This window comes from Scardinius erythrophthalmus (assembly GCF_964197995.2).
Source record: "Scardinius erythrophthalmus genome assembly, chromosome: 3".
In the NCBI taxonomy this organism is placed as follows: Eukaryota; Metazoa; Chordata; class Actinopteri; order Cypriniformes; family Leuciscidae; genus Scardinius; species Scardinius erythrophthalmus.
The window spans coordinates 50,302,699-50,328,445 of NC_138223.1; the positions used below are offsets into that span (position 1 = coordinate 50,302,699).

The following is a 25,747-nucleotide window of genomic DNA, read 5'->3' on the forward strand; positions in this document are numbered from 1 at the left end:
TTCCCAGAACCAACACTGAATATTTGGAGAACGTTCTTATAACAAAAGTCTGTTAGCTGGGTATGTTTTTAGTACAATACAAATATACTTGAATACATTTTTAATACATTTAACAGTATGTCTTTTTCAACTGGGAGAAGTTTAAAGTTTTTCCCGTGGTCACTGATTTGTTAAATAACAAACATTTTCTATCCTTGCAACCTTCCCTTGAATCCTACAGGGGGAAAGGAAACGAGGATACACAAATAAGAAATGAGAAGCGCTCTATTTGTATATTGGAATATTCTTGATCACTGGAGCGTCACTTTAAAGCATCAACAACTGTGATCAAGGGATCTGCCCTTATGTTGTTAAAGTTTGGTTATTTAAGAAATTCATACATAATAAAGATAAAGCAAGATGTCCTGTTGATATATGTTTGATATACACAGCAAAATCCCCAGTGTTAAATTAACACTGCTCAGAGTTTATATGAGTCCACACTCAGAGTGTTATAATTAACACTGAAGCAGTGTTAAAGTTAATGAGATAATTAAGTGATTAATTGATTAATTGAGTGATGATTGAGCATTATTGAAGACATATGATGTCAATAAGCAGAATCACTGAAGGAGAAAATATTTTTTTTAAATGGTCACCATTATGGTGATTGGTGTTTAGTTTAGTTGGACTATTGACCCTTACTTTATTAACTATAGATTTTGTTTGGCTGCTGTAATTCGATTATAACAGCCAGATCAACAAAGAGAAAATGTGTTATGATGGTGTTGGTTATGTTTTAATATAATCATTATTTCACAATCATTTAGCCTGAATCACTGAACTCATATAGAGCCCAATTTTTGAATTAAATAATTTCCTAAAAGTTGTTCACATGCTTTTTTTTTTTTTTTTTTTTTTAGACACAGACATCAAGAATCAGCCTGTGCATCTCAACAATGGTGACAATAATACAGCATGTTGCAGTGCATTCTGGGTACCACCAATCGAGACTCATTCATGGCTCCCATCATGCATTGCTGCATGAATAAATAATGAGCTTATGTTCAGAGTTGATCTGTTTGTCACCATTGTTGAGATTCATACGCTAATTCTTGATGTCTGTGTGTGCCTGAAAAGAACATTTTGTAAGATTTTTTTTTCGTAATTGATTTGATCATTTGGTTTTCATTGAAAAGGCTAAAAATGGCATGCTCGACAAGGACAGTGCTGCTATAATCCATTAGGGAAACTTAACTCTCTTTTTTTACTCATATTTTACTCTCAATGAGTTCAGTGATTCAGGCAAACTACTGATTATGTTAAAACACAATCAACACCATCAGATCACCTTTTTTCTTTGCTCATCTGGCTGTTATAACCGAATTACAGCAGCCAAACAAAATCTAAAGTTAATAAAGTAAGGGTCAAGAGTCCAACTAAACTAAACACCAATCACCATAATGGTGACCATTTAAAACAATTATTTTCTCCTTCAGTGATTCTGCTTATTAACATCATATGACTTTAATAATGCTCAATCATCACTCAATTAATCAATTAATCACTTAATTATCTCATTAACTTTAACACTACTTCAGTGTTAATTATAACACTCTGAGTGTGGACTCATATAAACTCTGAGCAGTGTTAATTTAACACTGGTAATTTTGCTGTGTATAATGAATTTAAACTACAAAGGTAAAGCATAAATAAAAATTATTGTGACATATGAACTTGTGACTGATTGTGATTTGTGTCTTTATTACATGCGAGAAAAATGATCTGAGAGAAAAAAAAAAAGTTTGAGAGAAAAAGTTATCACACTGATAGCAAAAAAAGCATTTCATGAGAGAAAAAAAAAAATGAGAGAAAAAGTTTTCATACCAATAGCAAAAAATTATAATATTTAAGACTAAAAAAAGTTTTGAGAGAAAGTATTTTCTCAAAAATCTCTCTCAAAATACTTTGAAAAAAACTCTCAAATATATTTTGCTATCAGTGTGAAAACATTTTCTCAAAAAAAAAAGTGTTTCTCTCAAAACGCTTTTCTTTGCTCTTGTGTCAGGATTTTGCTTTCACTGTGAAAATTGTGTCATGGACGGGGCCACGTTCCTATCGGGTGAGCATGGTCTTGTCTTGGGAGTCGAACTGAATACCATTGTTCGGTTCACCGGCACAGATGCCGCCTCTGCCTTAGTTGAGCACGGACACTCCAATGTTTGGGTAAGATGATTCACGGTGATCTTAGATGATCACGGATGTATTGCCTGCGATAATTAATGCGATATGGCTCAGCTTGTCAGTTAACTACGGCTCTGTGCAGTAAATGCCGCTTCATCTGTAAGCAGGTGATGGTGATTTACTACTACTCAAGGAACCGGCTTTACTGATGAGATGCGCATAACAATGTCATGCGATGGTAACATATGAGTATGTTAACATAACAATGGTATAATGATTTAGTTCGACTCCCAAGACAAGACTATGCTCACCCGATTGGCCAATAGGAACGTGGCCCCGCCCATGACACAATTTTCACAGTGAAAGCAAAATCCTGACAGGAGAGCAAAGAAAAGCGTTTTGAGAGAAACACTTTTTTTTTTAGAGATAATGTTTTCACACTGATAGCAAAATATATATATTTGAGAGTTTTTTTCAAAGTATTTTGAGAGATTTTTTTTTCTCAGAAAAAAAAAAAAAATCAAATTTATATTTTTTTATGTTCTATGAGAAAATACTTTCTCTCAAAACTTTTTTTAGTCTCAAATATTATTATTTTTTGCTAATGGTATGAAAACTTTTTCTCTCAAATATTTTTTTTCTCTCATGAAATGCTTTTTTGCTATCAGTGATAACTTTTTCTCTCAGATCATTTATTTTCTTGCATGTAATAAAGACACAATTCTCTCTCCATAGAGGACAGAGGAGCGAGGAAGCATCAAAATTGTAGTTATATATAAAAAATCTCTAAACAAATGTAAGGGTTTGTTTTCCTCTCAGTTTTTGCAGTTGCACTACATTCATTGTAAATTAGGAAAAGTAAAAAAAAAAAAATCTTCCTCAAACTTAATCCAGAACTTGGTAAAACATTTGTCTGTATTTCAAATGTTTCAAGCCTCTCAAATTGTTGTCGGAATAGTTTTTCCTTGTTAACTTTTTTGTTTCAACTTTTTCTTTAACTTTGAGCATTAAACAGTGAAAATTTAAACTGGGATGTTTGCTGAAATTGTCCAATAATAACCAACTGCAGCCTTTCCTAGAACATTTTCCACCAGCCGTCTCTGATAAATACTTGTACCTGACATCTGTAGATCCTCCAGTGAAACTGTGATCTCCATCAGTCCATCTGGTGTAATAGTGGAGGGAGATTCAGTGACTCTGAACTGCATCAGTGACTCAAACCCTCCTGCAGAAATCAGATGGATTAAAGGAGAAACGATTGTAGGATCTGGAAGAATCTACAACATCTCAAAGATCAGCTCTGATGACAGTGGAGAATACAAGTGCAAGTCCATCAATGAACATGGAGGGAAATACTCTGATACTGTAACTTTAAATGTCATGTGTGAGTAAATGATGGTCCAGTAACTGTGACATTAAATCCTCGAAACATCGTCTGTGATGTTAAGTTTAACATGATTGTTAATGATATCAATATTTCTCTGTGTTAGATCCTCCCAGGAGCGTCTCAGTGTCCATCAGTCCATCTGGTGTAATAGTGGAGGGAGATTCAGTGACTCTGAACTGCATCAGTGACTCAAACCCTCCTGCAGAAATCAGCTGGATTAAAGGAGGAATGATTGTAGGATCTGGAAGAATCTTCAGCATCTCAAAGATCAGCTCTGATGACAGTGGAGAATACAAGTGCAAGTCCATCAATGAACATGGAGAGAAAAACTCTGATAATGTGACTTTAAACGTCATGTGTGAGTTTTATGAATTATATTTTCATTTTTCATACCTTCTACTTGACACAGATCCTCCTATCCAATAAATCCTGTGATTGCATCAGTCCATCAGGTGAAATAATGGAGGGTGATTCGTAAGTCTGATGTCAAATTTAATTTGATTGTTAAAGGGTTTTTTTTTTTCCGTTTTTTTTTTCTGTTAGACCCACCCAGGAGTGTCTCAGTGTCCATCAGTCCATTATGAATCATATTCTGTATTTTAACCACATACTCCTGCTTACTTTCTTATCTGTCAGTATATTTTGTCTGATCTAGTCCTGTTAAACATTGGTGTGTGTTTGTATCTGTATTTCAGCAGTCAGATGTTTCTTGTCTGTAACTGTCGGTGTTGCTGCTTGTGTTGGTGTTTTACTCGGTGGAGCATCAGGTGCTTTCGTGATGTACATTTGGTAAGAAGTTCATTTAAAAAAAATCTACTTCTCTTTTTATGAAGAATTACTGTATTACATTTAGGTTAAGTGTTACATTTAAAGCGGTAGTGCGTAAGCTTTGCCTCTTTGTCGCCATCTCTGTTTGAATCCTGAAATTGCAGTTATTTGAGGCGTTAAATGTGTTGTTTATTCATCTTTCTTCTGACAGTCTTACTAAAAGGATGAACAGAAGATCTGCTATGAAGGAGGTGAGATGATCTCAATTATTCACAGTGTTTTCCTGCATGCAGAGATGTTTCCTACAGCCGCTATGAGCCGTACACAGATATTAAGAGTAGGGCTGGGCGATTTAAATCGCGATATTGTTATGCGCATCTCGTCAGTAAAGCCGGTTCCTTGATTAGTAGTAAATCGCCATCACCTGCTTTCAGATGAAGCGGCATTTAGGGCTGAGGAAATAATTAAGTGTTTAATTTAGTGATGATTGAGCATTATTGAAGACACCTGATGTTAACAAGCAGAATCACTGAAGGAGAAAATCACAAATTGTAAGTTACCATTAAGGTGATGGGTGTTTGCTTTAGTTGGGCTCTAGACCATTATATGTTTACTTTAATATTTGCTGTTGTTTATCTACTGTTATTGATTTATATCAGTTAACTGAACAAAGTAAAATGTTATCTTATAGTGTTGGCTACGTTTTGACATAGTCATGCTGTGATCTGAAAAAAGGAATCATATTGAGATAGTTTGGCTTAACTTGTTAGCAGCAGTTTTGTGATTCTTCAGCCTATGCTTATCAGTACTTTACTTATAATTCAAATTTAATAAACATTGTTCTGATCAAAAAGACATTCAGATAAATTAATTTAAAACACAGACATCAATAATCAGCCTATGAATCTCAACAATGGTGACAATAATAAAGCATGTTGCAGTGGCTGCCACCAATCACAACTCATTAATTGCTCCCATCATGCATTGCGGTATGAATAAATTATGATCTGAATTGTCTGTGTTATTCACTTTTCCTCATTGAATATTCCGCTCCTCACCATTGTTGAGATGCATAGACTGAATCTTGACATCTGTGTGTGCCTAAAATAAAAAATTTTTTTAAACATGTTTTAAGAAATCCTTTAAATTACATCAAAGAATCTGGCCATTTATTCACATTCACAGTTAGAGTTCAGTGATCAAGTTCAAATGATAATTGTCATAATATAACCAACAGTATTAAATCACTTTTTATTATTTGTTCAACTGGCAGTTTTAACTCAATTACAACAGCCAAACAAAATCTAAAGTACACTTAAAAGGGTCAGAGCCCAACTAAAGCAACTACCCATCACAATAATGGTAACTTACAATTTGCGATTTTCTCCTTCAGCGATTCTACTTGTTAACATCAGGTGTCTTCAATAATGCTCAATCATCACTAAATTAATCACTTAGTTATCTCATTAACTTAAACACTCTTGAGTGTGGACTCATACACTCCCAGGAGTGTTAATTTAACACTGGATGTTTTGCTGTGTACAAAGAGCCGTAGTTAACTGACAAGCTGAGCCATATCGCATTAAATATCGCTGGCGATACGTCCGCGATATAGATGTGATTTGGCTCAGCTTGTCAGTTAACTACGGCTCTTTGTAGTAAATGCCGCTCCATCTGAAAGCAGGTGATGGTGATTTACTACTAATCAAGGAACCGGCTTTACTGATGAGATGCACATAACAATATCGCGATTTAAATCGCCCAGCCCTAAATAACAGGTACACAAGTATAAATTAAGTAAAGTTATTTACGTTATTTTCTTCACTGTCCTATGCATTGGAAACAAATGGGTATTACAAAGATTTGCACTTTCTTCCCATGGATTGTAAAAAGTTAGACAAAGTCCACTTACTGCACATGCTTCAGTATAAAGATAAATCAGTAGCAAAACTCGAGAGCACGTAGATGTGAATTTGAGAACTTGTACAATAAATATTCGTACTTGTACATGAAGATTTACACTAACAGCTCAAATGTGAAAACCTGTAAAATAAAAATCTGAAGTTGAATGTTGAAATTTGCACTCGCAGACAATAGTCACAAATTGTGAATCTGAAGCTGCAGACAAGTAGACACAAATGTGTAAAATGCCATTCACAGAAATACAACGACAGACACAAACTTGTAATATATATTTTGCGTTTAATCTTACATTCACATTCGCGGTACAACCTCCCCACTAAGCAAAATGATGTCCAAAAGACGTCTTTTCAACGTCTTTGTCACAAAAATCGGACGTTGAAAAGACGTCCACTGAGGGTCTAGAATGAAAATTTTTATGACGTATTTTTTTGACGTGTTCTGCACGTCCGATATAGACGTTCATCGAACCTTCGTACAAGGTTAAAACTAGTTCATATGTGGCCATTGTGGCCATATTTCAACATCATTTATGGTCTCATTTAGACATAATTACTTTGACTATTGCTGTCAGATGATCTTAATGAGAATTAACAGAGGTTAGATGTTGATATTTGTTTAATTTGAAGTGTCACCATTGTGGTGATCAGTGTTTGCTTTAGTTGGGCTCTTGGTCCCCGATTCTTTTACTTTAACTTTTATTTGACTGCTTTAACTGTGTGTTTGTGTAACACAAATGTTGTGGCAGAGAAAGCCAATAGTAAGTAAGATCAGTTGTTATCAGCTTATGGTTGATGATGAAATCAGCACAAAAAAAGCATTGAATGTTGTCAGATGTTTTGGCATTCATAACCACCAACCTTGTGGAATGATCACATCTTTTCAACGTCCGATTTTTGTGACAAAGACGTCTTTTGGACATCATTTTGCTTAGTGGGTCAATTAGGCACTTGCAACTTCTCAAATCTGTCACTGCAATTTCAAATTTCACGCCTTGACTTTTGCTACTCTTTTTGCGATATATCAGGTGCAAAACTAACTTGTGCACTTGAAACTCAGAGGCGGTGAGAGAGAAAGGGGGGGCGGGAGGAGGAGGGGGTTTAAAGGAGCCGTTTTATTGGTTGGCACCTAGCCAATGAAATGGGACTTCGATGATGTCACGAAACCCGCGTGCACTGAAACTATTAGACAATCCAAGATCAAGCCAAATCGCCAACAATCAAATCCAGCTTAATAAGTCAGATTTATTTCGGTATAGTTAAAACATGATGTAACAGTGGAATTAAATAAAGGTTAAAAGCTGGTGAATTGTCACTGTGTAAAAATATATACATATAAATGCTAAAATTAAGTCAGAGGAGTTGTAAAGACCACCCACTGGCCCAATGACGGAGTCCAACGGTCTTGGCGAAGGGATAATGTGTGTATGTCTTTTCAGCGCTCCAGTGAAGTTCACTTAATTTATTAGAATTTTAGTTTCAATATTACTTTAGCTCTACGCTTAATCTGACTCCAATTTCAAATGATAATCAAATTTAGATCTTGTTGCTTATTAGAAAATAGTCATAATATAAATTATGAATTAATTTAGATCTTTGATTATTCTGAGCATCTCATAATTTCAAATATCCGCTCATTAAGGACTCGGTGTTGCTTTGAGACGTCACGTTGGGAATGTGCGCTCACACAGCAAAAAGTCCAGTGTTAAATTAACTCTCCTGGGAGTTTATATGGCTCCAGAGTAGGGCTGGGCGATATATCGCACGATATTGTTATGCACATCTCGTCAGTAAAGCCGGTTCCTTGATTAGTAGTAAATCACCATCACCTGCTTTCAGATGGAGCGGCATTTACTACAAAGAGCCGTAATTAACTGACAAGCTGAGCCATATCGCATTAATATCGCGGACGTATCGCCAGCGATATTTAATGCGATATGGCTCAGCTTGTCAGTTAACTACGGCTCTTTGTACACAGCGAAACATCCAGTGTTAAATTAACACTCCTGGGAGTGTATGAGTCCACACTCAAGAGTGTTTAAGTTAATGAGATAACTAAGTGATTAATTTAGTGATGATTGACTATTATTGAAGACACCTGATGTTAACAAGCAGAATCACAGAAGGAGAAAATCACAAATTGTAAGTTACCATTGTGGTGATGGGTGTTTGCTTTAGTTGGTCTCTTGAGCCTTATGTATTTACTTTCGACTTTGTTTGGCTGTTGTATCTGAGCTATAACTGCCAGATGAGCAAAGCAAAATAGTGTTTTAATGGTGTTGGTTACATTATGACATTCATCATTTGAACTTTATCACTGAACACATTAAAATCCTTCTTTCTGACTTTAATGTATGTTGTTGGTTGCAGCATTACTGTGAATCTGCATAAATGCCCAGAAATTTTAATATAATATAAAAGATTTCTTAAAAGTAGTTTTAAATTTTTTTTTTTATGCACACACAGACATCAAGATTCAGTCAATTTATCTCAACAATGGTGACGAGCAGAATATTCAATTAGGAAAAGTAAATTACATAGACAATTCAGATCATAATTTATTCATACCGCAATGCATGATGGGAGCCATTAATGAGTTGTGATTGATGGCAGCCACTGCAACATGCTTTATTATTGTCACCATTGTTGAGATTCATAGGCTGATTATTGATGTCTGTGTTTCTAAATAAATTCATTTGAAAGTCTTTTGATCAGGACAATGTATATTAAATATTTTTGAATTATAAGTAAAGTACTGATAATCATAGGCTGAAGAATCACAAAACTGCAGCTAACAAATCAAACCAAACTATCTCAATAAGTATTATTTTTCAGATCACAGCATGATTATGTCAAAACATAACCAACACTATCAGATCACACTTTACTTTGTTCATTTAACTGTTATAAATCAATAACAGCAGACAAACAACAGTGAAAATTAAAGTAAACATATAATGGTCTAGAGTCCAACTAAAGCAAACACCCATCACAATAATGGTAACTTACAATTTGTGATTTTCTTCTTCAGTGATTCTGCTTGCTAACATCAGGTGTCTTCAATAATGTTCAATCATCACTAAATTAATCACTTAATTATCTCATTACCTTTAACACTCTTGAGTGTTAATTTAACACTCTTATTTTAACACTTTACACTCTTGAGTGTGGACTCATATACACTCACAGCCCCAGGCAACACATTCGCCCCAGGAGTGTTAATTTAACACCGCTTCATCTGAAAGCAGGTGATGGTGATTTACTACTAATCAAGGGAACCGGCTTTACTGATGAGATGCGCCTGACAATATCGCGCGATATATCGCCCAGCCCTACTCCAGAGTCAGTTTTAAAATATGAGTGTTAAATTAACACTCAAGAGTGTTAAAGTTAATGAGATAATTAAGTGATTAATTTAGTGATGATTGAGCATTATTGAAGACACCTGATGTTAACAAGCAGAATCACCAAAAGAGAAAATATATTTTTTTAAGAAACCGTTATGGAGATCAGTGTTTGCTTTAGTTGGGCTCTTTATTCATAAACTGTAAACATAAGATTATCTTTGGCTGTTGTACCTGAGTTATAACTTCCAGATGAACAAAGAGAAAGTTGATCAGCTTTTGTTAGTTATGTTTTGACATAATCATAATTTCACCTGTATCACTGAACTCATTTAGAGTCTAATCTCTGACTTATTCTCTGTTGATTACAGCATCACTGTGATTGTACAGCATAAGAATTTTTTTTTCTAACTAGTCTAAAGGATTTCTTAAAAGTTGTTCTGATAAAACAAAATCTTTCTTGTAGGCACACACAGACATCAAGAATCAGTGTATGAATCTCAACTATGGTGACAAACAGAATATTCAATTAGGATAAGGAAATTAGTGAGACCATTCAGATCATAATTTATTCATACCGCAATGCATGATGGGAGCCATGAATGAGTTTTGATTGGTGGCACCGAAGAATGCACTGCAACATGCTTTATTATTGTCACCATTGTTGAGATTCACAGTCTGATTATTGATGTCAGTGTGTCTAATTAAAGCAAATTCCTAGGTATTTTTATCAGAACAATTTTTAAGAAATATATTGCATTATATTGATAATGATAAAAATCATTTGCTGTAGAATCACAGGCTCTGAAATCAACAAGGTAAATCTGACTCTCTAAATGAGAGTTGATATTCAGGTGAAATTATGATTATCAAATCATAACCAGCACCACCTGATCACCTTTTCTCTTTGTTCATCTGAGAGTTATAACTCAGATACAACAGCCAAATAAAGTGTAAAGTTAATGATTTAAGGGTCAAGAGCCCAACTAAATCAAACACTGATCTCCATAACGGTTTCTTAAAAAAAAAAACAGATTTTCTCCTTCAGTGATTCTGCTTGCTAACATCAGGTGTCTTCAATAATGCTCAATCATCACTCAATTAATCACTTAATGAGCTCATTACCTTTAACACTCTTGAGTGTTAATTTAACACTCATATTTTAACACTGACTCTGGAGCCATATAAACTCCCAGGAGAGTTAATTTAACACTGGACTTTTTGCTGTGCACGATCACAAACTAGCCAGTCCTGAAATAGTCAGAGGGTGCAGTGCTACTATTTTACCCTTAGCGGCCGCTCACTGCAGACCCATAACAAAGGAGTAATTTTTTTAATAGTTGCGAGCTTGCAACGTGCTAAGTCAGTGATAGTCAGAAATCGGAAGGTCTCCTCAATGATGTGCCCCATGCTCCATTTATTAGTGCCTTCGGTTTGATCTATCCTGGACAGAGATTTGCGGAAACACCAGACTGCACTTTAATCTACACTGTAAAAACTAAAGGAGCCTCAAATATCTTGTCGGATACTCAAGGAACTTAAAAATGTAATTTAAGTGCCTCAAAGCTCTTTCTCCTATAGTAGGGTTACTGGAGGAGCATTGACAATCTTTGAGGTTCTTGCTGGAACTTATGGGATCCTTTAAGCACTTTGTATTTACTTCAGAGGTTCTGGAGTCACCTTTTCATTACCATGAGACCTCAAAGTGCTTTGGGGGAAAATAGAGGAACTTGAATGCGATAAAAGGGTTATTGGAAGATCTTTTAACATTTAAGTGGTTCCTGTAAGATCTCTTATGTTAAAGCCAGCATCTGGAGGAACCCAATGGTTCAGTGAGGCCAGAATTAGATTATTATTCTATTATTATTATTATCCTATTATTATTATTATTATTATTATAGGCTACTTACGTTTGATTCAGTATATATACCCAGGTGAAAAAGACGTACTATTAAATGTATTAAAAATGTACTTGAGTGTGTTTTTAGTAGACCTACAATACAAATATACTTTAATGCATTTTTAATACATTTAACAGTAACCTAGTCTTTTTCACTTGGGTAGCTTACATATATTTAGTATAGGCCTATTTTATTAAGTAATTTAAACCTTAAACAACAACACTAAATAATAATAATATTATATGAAGAAGAAGAAGCAGGAGGAGAAAAGTATTATTCTGTCACGAAACTGCTGCTATTCCTCCGCTGTCGTCGCTTCATTGATCCTCGCGCGCAACAAAGCTCAGCTGATCGTCATCATGAAAGTAACGGCTCCTCTCATCAAAGCTTCCGCCGTTTGTTCGGCTCTCCATTACAAGGTTTGTAAACTCGCCAAATAAATATAAATACAGAGTCTACTACTCACTATATATTCAAACACACATATATATAAACTAAATTTATTATACATTACTAAGTTTTTACAGTGTTTACCACTCGTTTATTGCACAGTATCTGGTATGAAGGTTTTAGCCGCGATGCTAACTACGTTGATCTAATAAACAAATGGAAATAATGACTTATTGTCTTATATTGATTTAGTCATTCAATTCAACATATTCTGTACAACTGTGTCTTCAAATTGCTGATATAGCCTAACTAATTTAGAAAATTATCTGATTCTTGGCGTTTGTTATGAATAACAAAAACAGGTTAACGTTATAGTTTGCTGTTTTTGTTTAGCCTAACTTTACTTACTACAGGTGCCCTCATTCTCTCAAATACGTTACCATTTTAAAAACATTTACTGGTCAATAAATATTATGTTGTGAATAATCAGCTTTGTTCTTTTGTTTCCTCAGCACAACCAGTACATTTCTAAAATAATCTGAACATTTCAGTGGCAACATTGAATTACAGTAAGTACCTGCACCACATGCTGTACTTTATTACTATGAACTTTCTCTGTGTGAAATTGTATTGTTTGACTGTGTACTTGTGTTTTTTAATCAGTTATTCTCTGAAAATCTTCCCTCATGCTCTCAAATCTCATTCATGTTACTCAGAAAAATAATATCACAGGTTTGGTTCACAAATAATGCTATGCATTTTTTCTTATATCTTTATCATTTGCATTTGAATATAAGACATTTTAACTCTGAATTATAACTTCAAGTTTAGTCTTTTCCGACAAAAAAAAAGAAGGAAAAAGCTATTATGGCTTCAGAAGACTTACAACACAACCCATAACACATGAGTTGTGAACTCATTGATTATTTTTAGGATCGTTTCTGGGGCATTTTTGGAGCTTAACAATTTTTACATAAATTGTTGCATTGAATTGAACTAGACAAGTGTACATAAGAATGGTTTCATGAATGATTTACACAATTTTTTCTGCTTGTGTTTCATGCAGTGAAACTGAATGGTGACTGGGGTCACATTATGCCTGAGATCTGCTTTTGGGTTCCACAGACATAAAGTCATACAGGTTTGGAACGTCACAAGGCTGATGAAATTATTTAAATTTCACAACTATCACTTTAATAACATTACTAACAGTAAATGTTGTACTTTGCAGGGATCTCGGTAAGCTGAAATACAAGTTTGATCAAGAATAAAAATCCTCATGTAGACCTGAAAATCATTGAAGTTCCTGGACCATCCACCAGAAAAGAGGGAAACCAAACGGAAAACAAATCTGCTGTACATTTTCACTTTTCTAACTCTTTAAGTAGGCTACCTCACACCAACTTGGTCCCATAGTGACATTTTTGACCACAAACGAAATTGCTGATCGTGTGGATTCTTATTGAAATGACTGGAATTCACCAGTGAACATTCACAGAACAACAGATAATTTTACAGCACCTGAATACTGTGTCCAGGTCGAAGCCTCTACTTCTACTTCCTCTATCTTGTTTCATGAGAATACTCAACAACCATTTATGAACACTGTTGATTCAAGTCACACATTTAAGCTTTTCAAAAGCCACAGTGTACATTACAGTCTCCAGTCTAACGGCATCCCAGACTTCAACATTTTATGATTCAAAATAGCTGAATAACTAACCATCTGAGATTTCGGTATAGAGATAAAGGTTAGGATCATAATTTTCAGGAATATTACAGCACAATGAGTGCATATTAGCAATGTTTGTTTGTTTTTGGCATCTGATAGAGCTTTTGGACTTGGAAACAGTGATGTCAGACTAACCATCGGACTGAAACACAAATGTTTTAAAGTTAAGTATGATGGACATTTTTAATTAGTCAAAATGTAATTTTTTTACATTGATTTATTTCGTGGAACATATGTGTTTCCATGCATTTTGTTGAGATGTATTTTCTTGTTTATCTATTTTATATACATGGTTGATTATTCATGTTGCTTTTGTATTATACTTTTTTTTGTGTATTCATTGATATTAAGCTATAGTTAGCTTTTTTTTTCATGTGCATGGAAGTGTATGTATAAAAATGAATATCAAATATGTAATAAACAATTCTTATTTTATATTTGGTTCAATTTGTTTATTATAATAGAAGTCAAAGGTAACCATAGTAAGAACATGAAATTAAATATAAAAAAATAAATAAATTTGGTTCCTGGAGGCACCCAAAGTGGTTCCACACAGTGCCTAATATAAGAGTTCCTCAGGAAACCTGTGTGGTTCCTCAGAGAACCGGCCCTTTTTAAAGGGTGCCTAGAGGATCTACAGACGGTTCCGCCGGTGTGGCAAAGTGAAGAACCCCAAAAGGTTCCTCCAGGCACCTTTTATTTTTACAGTGTACTAGTAAATAATGATTTCTGAAAAAATGCAGAATAAGCGCAAATGCACAAGTGATTAAAAGCCAATTCAGAAATAATAAATACATGACATCAATGACTCAAAGATGACTCTAAAAGTAAGCAATGCATTCCTGACAGAGACAGACAGTGGTGTGTGAATGTTTTCCAAAGACTGCTCTGTCACCTAGCCTTAAATACTCAGACCAGAACAAAAGGGTTATACAAATATTGTTTAGAGTTGTGGGTCAATTCATGTACCCCAGGGGGTAACACCTAGTTTCGGGGGAGAGGGGAGAATTATCAGATATCTTGAACAGAATTTTCCCAAGGTTTCAATCTTTCTCATACTAACAATGTCTGCAATGAAAATAACACCATTTTACCAATCGCACTGAGACATTTAAAATGATACCAAACGAATGAAATGAAATCAAAATGAAAAGGAAAAACAATAGATTCACAAGATACATCATATGTGATATATAGACATTCTTAGTGAACTTTTAGTGACTTGAGGAGGGAGAGGGGGGATGAGATAAGTTTGGACAAGACAATGTCCTTTGCTCTCGATCTTCTGTCCAGGGTGAGTTTTATTGCTTTATTGCAGGGTGAGTTTTGTCTTAGCAGGAAAATCAGTTCTTACAGAGTAAAAAACCTAAAGTGATGTTCATTGGTGGATAAAGTGCATTTTTCTGCTTTTAAATAATAATTTATAATTTTACCCTAAAATACTGAACAAAATCATAATTGTGCCTCTTCACAATGGACACTATCATGTTATGGTCAGTATTATCAGCTTCTGTTATTCTGTCTTTGGTGTTCCTGTGACTTTCCCTATAAGTGATCAGTTTTATTAGTGATGCGCTCATACAATACTAGCCCAGCGCAGAGCCACACGCCACAGCAGCGCCAGACCAGCAGTCTCAGACCGGCCGTTAGCGTGGAGATTACAGCAGCATTAAGGTCAGGTTTAGTGGTGGGGTTGGGTATTCATTATGCTGGAGTTTATAGTAATTGTGAAATTAGGGTTAGTGGTTTTGGCAAGCCTGCAACCTTAGCCGGAAAAAAAGTGTAACGCTTGCTAACGCTGTGCTACGCTGTGCTATGCTGGGAAGGAGACCAGAGGCCATTTTCTTAATGGTTGTCAATGGAGGAGAGGCTTCATAACACTGAATTAACCACTTTAGTGAGGAAATATCTTATAATTTAAGGCGAGACACGGCAGGCAAAAACATCGATTTTTCATGCAGTGGTCAGTTTTGAGATTTTGGGCTAGTTTACTCCTTCAATATGTGTACTTTCAAGCTGCTATAAAGAAAACGTTGAAAATATACATTAAGATGTTTATTTTATTACATTTTGTTTACTTGCGGCAGTAAGTTTCTCCCGAATTTACCAGGAAGTTAGCATTACAACGCGACACGCCGAGCTCCGTCTGTTTACTGAAGTCTGTCATGGCCGGCATCGCTTGTAAAGCTCCGAGTCTCCTGCACATCTCCAGTGTAACCCAAATATGGGTGTTTCCTTTCTATCAGTAACCAATCGTGAATGTCCAAAGGGGGATTTAAAGCTAAGGACGAAATCTCGTTTAGAGCTATTTAAATCTTTAACTGCCGGTTTCTCAAAATGACTTTTTTTTTGTCATTCTCCAGTACAAACATCTCAGCCTATGTAGCACCTGTGTACACCAGACTTTCCAGTTATACACTTACCAGTATTCTGAAGATATTTTCAGAGGGATTTGTTAATAAATAATTCCTGGCCTGATTTATGTGACATTTTAATAAAAAAAAATATGGCGAAAATCGATTTTTTAAGGCTATGGACAGTATATTTTGATTTCCTATAAAAGCATATATCCTGAGTTTTTATTTTCATCTTGTGTGTAAACAAAATGAAAAAAGAAATTTGCACCTGGCTTTATCATATGTTCAGATCTATCTACCGAAAATATATGCAAAATTGTGAATTTTTAATGAGATAATGCCTAATTTGCATAATTAAACATACAAATTTCTAAAACTTGTAATTTTTTTATATACTTGTGTAAGTAATCAACTGAGGAAGTTTCATGGTGATATCTACTATTTTAAAATTTTACCCTATTCACCTGTAGTGTCTCGCCTTCATGAATCGACAGCCCATCGGCTAATCTTCAACATGTTTGCTCCAGTAGAAATGAAAAGATTCACCTTGAACTCTGTCATGGAAACTAGCATGTATAAACCTTAATTTAACAATTTAATAATCAATAAAAAAGGAATTAATACCTGTTTTATATTACGCTGTAGCCACGGACCAGCGGTTTGGAAAATGGATGGATGGATGGATGATTCAGTTGCGGCGCCATCTTCTGTTCAGATGCAGGAATTCATTTGGCAAATGACTCTCACAGTGCATTATGGGTATTCTCTAGCCGTTGAGTGTATGGCCCTGTCCCAAATGGCGCACTTCATGCGGACTTTCGGTCTCCTGGACTTGAATTGCGCGTGCTCGCTGAGTCTACGAGTCCGTAGGCTTCCCATTCAGCATTTTACCGCTCTGAAGTGTGCTCAGCAGCGCCCCCTCTGTACCCTTGAAGCGGTCTTCCGCGAAGCCCGCATAGATGCAGGCTCCACACACTTCAACTACCCAGGAATCCTTGCGAAAGGCCAATCAGACAACAGATGGGAGGAGATTTCACTCGCGGATAATTGTTGACATGGCTGAGAAGAAAATATTACGGTTTTTATGACCTAAATGTACATTTTACCAGTGGTTACCTACAGTTTATACAAACATTATGGTCATCGACCAGTGGTTGATGTCTCAAACATAATAATAGCGCGTTTAATAATACGATCGCATTAAGATTCATTAAATAAATAGAACCGAATGGCAGGGCTTTACTGAGTCATATGTAAACATAGTATGAATATTGAAACCTGTAAATTCATCTGAAACTCATGTACATTTTCATTATGTTTTAAAATTGCAATCTTAGTTCAAATGGAACATTATGTATTATTATGTACAACTGTATACATCATTTAAATAAGCATGGTGTATCTATTGTCTAATGCCCAGGTGATATGCACAATATCAAAATATAGAACTGTAATAGGCTGTGTAGTTGACATGGAGATAACGACGTTGGAGCGCAAAAAATGTGATTTCTCCTGTCCAACAACAACCAGACCTGTAATATTTCTGTCAGTAAGGTTATTTTTCACTCTGATTTCTCTGAAAATTAAAAGCTAGATGATATATTAAACTTTTTCTGTACGATGGGTAAATATCATATTCACAAAGCAATATACCTTAAATTCAAACCTAGTTGCAAATTTTTTGCTTATGATTTACAGTTATTCTTCACTTCAAAAAATCCCCTCCAATAAAAGAGCTTCAAAAATATCCTGTGTGCCATTTGGGACAGGGCCTAAATCTGTTGGGCACTTGTTATTGCGGTGCATTGTGGGATTGAATGAGTACACTAAATAACGTCCACTATGGTTTCAGACACCACTACAAATGGCTGTTTTCTGAAATAATGCCCTATTTAAGGGTATAGGGGGCGATTTCAGACACAGCCTCAATGACGTAAAGGCTGTAATGTGATTGGTTATCAAGGAACACATGATAAAAGTCAGCTGTTACACTTTACAATGGTAGAGCCACAGATCCTGGTCTCTCCCAGTAATAAGACCATCTCTGGTATAAAGCAGGCTTTAGGTGATCGTCAGCTCCTAACGTCCGGTCTGAAGCTGCTGGCCTGAAACTGCTGTCACGTATATAGTTCTGCAGTCAGACACATCTCGTCTCATGTGCTCGTTCAATCCCTCAAACTGCCACCAGAGGTCAGCATCTCCTGCGACTGACATCAACCTTGATGAGCCTCACCTGTAAATCACTATCATTCATCTTCATTCATCTTCACAATTATTCATCTTCAACTTACAGAAAAAGATCATGTTTTTTCTTTAGTTAGTTTTAGTTCAGTAATGTTGTTCTCTTGTTGAGGGAGGGACAGTGATATTTCCGTTGATGGGCGTTCGTTAATAAACAGTGTTAATCACACAAAGTCCTTCACTGTAAAGCTAAAGTGCTTGTGTTAAAACAGTCAGTCATTTGGTTGCTGTTGATCTGATGAGCTTCAACACGGTAAGACAAACACACTCTTGCTTAAATGAAACTGATGATTATTGCCCATATAACATATGTGTCTTTACATGAGAAATGTTAAGAATAGGGTGATTTACATATACTTGTTTAAGTGATGAATATATTAACTTAAGTATTCATTACTTCAATGAGCTCAATGTTTTGGATTTGTATATGTACATTTCTGAAATGCATAACTTAGTTTCCTCTGATAACAGATCACACTAAATTGTAATGTGGACTCTGTAATGTGATATTTTCTGTAAAGCTGCTGTGAAACGATGTGCATTGTGAAAAGCGCTATACAAATAAATGTGAATTGAATTGAATGCTGTATTATAGATATATGTTATGCTGATGTGGGTCAGAATGGCTCCTCCTCTTCCTCTGATCTTCTTTCTGCTCATGATTCACGGTGAGTCTCTCTTACATTCACATTAGAAACACTCTGATGTTTTATTTAAGGCCTCATGAGCGGCTGATCTGCACTTTCTTTTGTCCTGTTCTCACATATTTCTCTCTGAAACAGGAAGTTTGTGTTGAACATGTCAAACACTCCTTTTAGAAATGTCCAATAGTCTTTTGCTACTTGCTAGTCAGTGTCATATGGCTTAGGGGGAGGGACTTTCTCATTGTTTAGAGCATTTGATTGGACAAAAATCACTGTAGCAGCAGATCATGAATATTTTTGGCTCATGTTCTCAGAAGTGAATGTGTACATGTTAAATATATATCATGTCAAAGGACTTCACTAGCATAAATGAGCTCTGAGCTGATAGATAAGAAAAAGACTGTAAAGCAGCTCCAGCTGCTGCTAGATTATTAACCGGGACTGATAGAGCACATCACTCCGGTTCTAAAAACTTTACATTGGCTCCCAATCAGTTATAGAATAGTTTTTAAAGTAATGCTTTTAGTCTATAAAGCGTTGAATTGCTTAGGACCTGAGTACATTTCTGAAATGTTTGAAAAATATAAACCAAGCAGGACTCTTAGATCAATGAACTCAGGTCAGCTAGTGGAGCAAAGAGTTAGAACGAAACATGGAGAAGCTGCTTTTAGCATCTCTGCTGTACACGACTGGAACAAATTACCAGAAGATCTTAGATGCGCCCCAAATGTGTTGATTTTTAAATCCAAGTTAAAAACATTTCTTTTTTCACGTGATTATGATTGAGCTCTTAAACCTAGCTATAGAGCTCCGGAGGCTGACGTCATGCAATCTAAACTCAGTCAACCAGGAGAGCGCCAGAGCGGCTTTTGCGTTATCGATAGCGGTCGGGTCGAATAATAATTCAAAACAATTACTATTTCAACATGGTGGACAGCTGCTGGTGGAGGAACAGGTGGAGGGTGGAGGAACAGGTGGAGGAAAGCATTTAAAAGCATTTTAAATGCTTATGGAAAGTGTGTGAAAAAAATGTGTTTTATGTTCAGTCACAATTGTGACCGGTGGGATAATGTGTAAACTAATATCAGTTTGTTTATATATATATATATATATATATATATATATATATATATATATATATATATATATATATATATATATATATATACCCGATACATTATCCCACCGGTTTATGATTGGCCATTAACACAAATTTTCACACACTGTCCATAAACATTTAAAAAAAAAAAAAAGATTATTTCAATGGGCAACTATGACACATCATTCGTATATTTTCATGTCTGGAAAAAATTGGGATTAAAGGATTAAGATTTCATACTGAGTCTACTGTTCTCACAGTGATATTGCTATCCTTGCTACCAACAAACAAGGACAGCTAGCGTCGATAACAACACAGTTGACTTGCCTTTCCAATGACGACAGAGCAGGTTTAAGCTGGTATAACGTTACTCCAAAATTGAATATTGATAACAACGCTTGATTGTGTCCATTTGTACCCTCCAGGCTTTTGTAGGCCTTTAAAGAGTCTCTGGAATAGGGCGAGGGAAAGTTAATGAAGTAACGTTAGTTATATAACGTTGATACTGCAGTTAAGGAAAGCTAACGTTATAAGTTCCTTTATTAATAATACACATGAAAAGCACCCCGGGGGCATTATAGGGATCTGTTATGTTTAATCTATTAAGTTTTGCTATGTACAGGTCTATATCTTTTTAATTAAAGTGCGCAGTGAACTCTGTTGCCTTAAAACTCATGCTGCCGTCATCCGTTCACGCTCGTCTCGTACGGCCTCTTTACTGCCAAAATGGCGGTGTAAACAGAAAGGTCACGTGACGTCCGGAGCTCTATACTGCTCAGCCTTACAGCTTCTTATGTCTTTTCTTATCCCATCTTTTAAATCTTTTTATTCTTTCTTGTGTCTGTGTATCTTGTATTATTATTATGATGTTTTTATTTGTTTCTTTATTATTTTTCTTTGTAAAGCACATTGAATTGCTTTGATGTATGAATTGTGCTATATAAATACATTTTGTTTGATTGATTTGAAAAGCCACAAAACTAATATTTTGATGTCATTGGGTATTTAATAAATCAACTTTGATTTTCTTCGTCTTATTTTTTTTAATTAATTTCATTATTTGAGAGTGTGTCATGTTGTTCGCGGCTGATTTCTTGGTTCTCTCTTCACTCCTCTGTCTCTGTACATTTACTCCTGCTTTTCTGCAACACCGTCCATCAAAGCTCATCAAAAGATCACTGAGGGCTGACAACTTTTGAGTTTAGTTTAAAGGGAGAATTATGGAAGGGGGGATTGATGGGGTGTAAAAAAAAAAAAAACTTGCATCACAATAAGTTTATTGTGATTGGCAAAACATTTTGGTAACTAGATGGAATTGTATTATTCAAAATAACAGAAGTTTAGAATTTTTGTGACAACATGTTAAAATGTTTACATGGTACAATGACAGGTAGGCTACTGTTTTTATCATTATTATTATTATTGCTTGACACAAATTTCACGATTTCAATTATTTCATTTTCTTTCACAAATTCAATTCTTGTGATTTGATTTTGATCTTGATTCTATATCGATTAATTTTGATAAATATTAGTTACAATAGATACATGTTAATTTTTCTCAAGGAAAAAAAAAACCTCATACAATGCTGTAAACATAGAGAGCCCTGTCAGCTATTATTATTATTATTAAAGATTAAAAATAACAACTCTAATTAAATATAATGTATTTTTATTATAATAACAACATTATAATATTGTAGTGATATTGGTAAAAATATAATAAATATGTAGGCTAATATAGTGCACATATGTAGCAAATGGTCTCTATAGCTAATATTTATAGCCAACTAACATGCTATGGTCATTAAATGGCTTTCTTGAGGTAAATGTAATGTTATGCTTCTCCAGCGTTATGTAATGTTATGTGATACTCTTGTTCTCCAGCTGTTTTATTGACTTCTTTCCGTGGTTGAACAACACTGATTGATCGATATTATGTTTGAGGTGTTGCACACACAGAAGAGGCTGTGTTTTCTGGTGGCACATATCATTTCTATTTCTGTCACACGCTGTACAATCTGAAAATTCAACAAAGACAACAATACATTATTTTTTGTTTCACAGTGTTGAAAGGTTGAAATAGCTGGCAGTGTGACTCCTTCATGTCAAAAAGTGAAACGCCCTGCGGCTCACCACTGCCCCCTAGCGTCACCCGCCAGTATACAGGATTAAGTGATGTTAACATAAACATCTATAGGCCTACTTAATAAATGGTAACCAACAATACATAATAATAATAATAAAACATATGAATAACAATATACGAGTATTCGAATCTATGCGACTACAGAGGCCTTTACATTTCAGTAAGTTTTACTGTATCTTTCAACATAGCCTACCTATTGTTCATTCGTTGATGATCGGTTCATGTGCCGCTTGAACTGAGGCGCTACAGCGATCTGCCACTTCACATTTACAACGCCAAAACGATATTTATTGTTTTAATTTCGTAATAAAATTGACAGAATCTGAGATTTAAAAGTAACCAGCTCTGTCTTGTCTGTCAGTGTCAGAGGTGTAAAGTCCAGGTTCAGAAAGTAAAAGTCCTCCTCAGTATTTTGTTCACCTGGATTTGCTAATTCAGACAGGAGAGAGATCTAATTAGTGGAATCAGCTGACTGAGTTCATGGGTGTAATAAACATATGGCAGGACTTCTACTTTCTGACCCCTGGACTTTACACCTCTGCCCATAGAGAGGCGTTGGCCGTTTTGATGATGCTTGCAGTTTGCCGAGTTCTGCTGTTCTCACGCAATGAATGTTTAGCCATTTTGTTCTGCATGAGAAAATGTGTGTGTGGCGTGAGAGAGTGTGAAACGTGTTGATTAGAGTCTCAGGCTGAAAGCGTGACAGTTTGCAGCCCTGCCCTAGCACTAGATCGTGAATATTTTTTGCTCTTGTTCTCGTAAGTGAATGTATATATGTTAAATATATATTTAGTCATATTCAAGGATATACAGTGTTTCTGAATTGCTAAAACACTAAACCCACTTCTCTGAACCAAATTCTCAATAGCCTAAACCAATTTGTCGAATAAATCACTCTTTCTGTAAAACATTAAACAAGTTCAGGAAGTTAAAACACTTTTTGCAAATCTCATGCACTCTTTTTGCAAAACTCAAAACACATTCTCACTCATTAAAACACATTTCTCACTGTGATGCACTTATGTTTCAAAACACTAAACACAGGCAGGCTAAAGTCAAACACAACTACAACACAGTTGTCATTGTTTACACACAACGGATCAAAATTGTTCACACTTATTTCCAATGATGAGAGGAAACCATACAAAATACAAGACAGTTTAACCCTCTGGGGTCTGGAGGGGTTTTGGGGTCCTTGAGATGTTCTGACATGCCCTGACATTTGTGCTTTTTTCAGTTGCTTATAAACATATTAATGGCAAAGGTGTAAATTCACTCTATTTAGCACAAACAGGGCTACCATAATATGTGAACAACTTGCATGTACATGTTTGTATTTTTGATAGAATAATGTTTATGCATGGTTTTTGAAAAAAAAAAAAAAAAAACTAAAGTTTCTGAAATAAGGCCATAAAACACATTCTAAATATATGTAAATAAGACTTTTGACTAATGGATGACGTTGCCTAGAATTTTTATCTTCAAAATTATGTGAAAATCATCCTGCCTAATCATTCACATAACACAATACATTGATTTAAATCTTGTAAAACACTTTTTGTTTGGAAAGGCCATATGCGGGTGGGCGTGATTCACACCTGTGGAGTCAATGGGGCCCGCATAATGAGGCTGCATACTTAATGAGCCTTTCATTCAGGTGTGTGAATGAGCCACAAAAATGCAAGGACAATATATAACTGGTTTGTTGTTTTTTTCCACAAATTTTGCTTGCAAATTGTACAATATCCAAGGTAAACATTTCTAGTAATTGTGCAGTTAATTGTTCTCATACTGTATTTTCAGATTTCAGAAATTATTATTTTTTTAAGGTTATACAATTACAACAACATTTAAAATTGTAACAATATTTCCAGTGTAATATTTATTTGTATTCGCGATTCATATTAAAACAGTATTTTTGCCAGCTGTAGTAGCTCCACAACAGCGCGCATCTGTGCGTTCATTCGTTCATTCATTCACACACAGAAACGCGATCAATATTTAAACAGTATTTTTGCCAGCTGTAGTAGCTCCACAACAGCACGCATCTGTGCGTTCGTTCGTTCGTTCATTCATTCATACACAGAAACGCAATTCATATTTAAACAGTATTTTTGCCAGCTGTAGTAGCTCCACAACAGCGTGCATCTGTGCGTTCATTCATTCCGAGTAGAACAAAGCAAACAGAACTGACCTAATTCCTCAGCGGGATCCGTTTGCTCCTCGAAATGATACTTCCAGAACTTCTGAGGTAAATTTTTGCAGGATTATCAAGATAGTAGTATTCCTCACAGCATCGTAAAGTACATAAGTCTGAAAGTGAACTCGCGGTGTGTGTTATCCAGCTGATGTGGGCGTTTCACAGGTTTGTTTGGATCGCCTCACATTTGCGTTTGAATAGCGCGCGCTCTCAGTGGGCGGAGCACATTAAAACTTAATTAGCTGAGCTCTTTGCATACATATTACATAAACTGTGAATATTTGTTTTTTATAACAATCCCAGCGGGCATCTTGATGTCAAAATTACGTCAAGAAATAGGTCAAAAATGAAAGTCAAATTGACGTCAAAGTGTTGATGTTAGTTTTAAGTGAAGCTGGTAATAAGTGTACAGCCATGCATTTCACCTTTTTGTTTGGCAAAATGACATCAGCAGAGGTCAAAATCTTGACATCAAATTGACATCAACACTTTGACGTCAATTTGACTTTCATTTTTGACCTATTTCTTGACGTAATTTTGACATCAATTTGATGTCATATTGATGTTAAATTGACATCAAATGCCCACTGGGATTGCTTCATTTAAAAGAAGAGAATTCAAGCTTCATGCCTGTGTGACTGTATGCCTGTTTGACTGAGTATTCGCTGAGTTACAGTTCATTTTCGGACGCGTTTCAGAATTGACTTCACTGCCCAGCGGGCACCTTGACGTCAATTTAACATTAATATGACATCAACATTGATTTCAAAAATGACGTCACGAAATAGGTCAAAAATGAAAGTCATATTGACGTCAAAGTGTCGATTTGATGTCGAGATTTTGACCTTTTGCCAAACAAAAAAGTGAAATGCATGGCTGTACACTTATTACCAGCTTCACTTAAAACTAACCAGATTTACTTTATTTAATTTGCGGTTTAATGAAATCATATTTTGTTTTTATTAAGTCACCATGATGGTGGTTAGCGTTTGCTTTATTTTGGGCTCTTGACCCTTGACGCTTTAATATAAAATTTTCTCTGAGTGCTATAATTGTGTGTTTATAAAACACAATTGTTGTAGCTAAAAAAGCCATGAGAAAATGAGATCAGGTGATGATGGTTGTTTATTGATGATGATATCATCATGTAATTGCCTGAACCCCTGATCTTAATCAGTGTCTAATGCTTTGATTATATATGAGTTGTGGTTTTAACATTGTTTATTCATTGTTTTTTAAGTCATTTGATTATACAGCATGTCTAGAAGTTTTATCAAATAATATAATTGGTTTCTAAAAACTATTTAGTGCACAAAAACCTTTCATCTATGGCATTACTTAGACACACACAGATATCAAGAAACCACATATGAATCTCAACAATGGTGACAATCAAACAAAGTATCCAGATAATCAGATCAACTCCAGCTGCATAATTTATTAATGCAGCAATG

The 25,747-nt window shown here is 35.3% G+C and overlaps 1 protein-coding gene across 1 annotated transcript in view; it reads left to right on the forward strand.

Moving 5' to 3' along the window:
• Positions 1-25,747, forward strand: part of LOC308688252 (B-cell receptor CD22-like) — an 81,569-nt gene that overhangs the window by 26,716 nt on the left and 29,106 nt on the right. The window contains exons 5-6 of the mRNA XM_081361211.1: positions 3,294-3,547; positions 3,654-3,908. Of these exons, the coding sequence (XP_081217337.1) occupies positions 3,294-3,547; positions 3,654-3,908 (509 nt within the window). The remainder of the gene's footprint in view (positions 1-3,293; positions 3,548-3,653; positions 3,909-25,747) is intronic.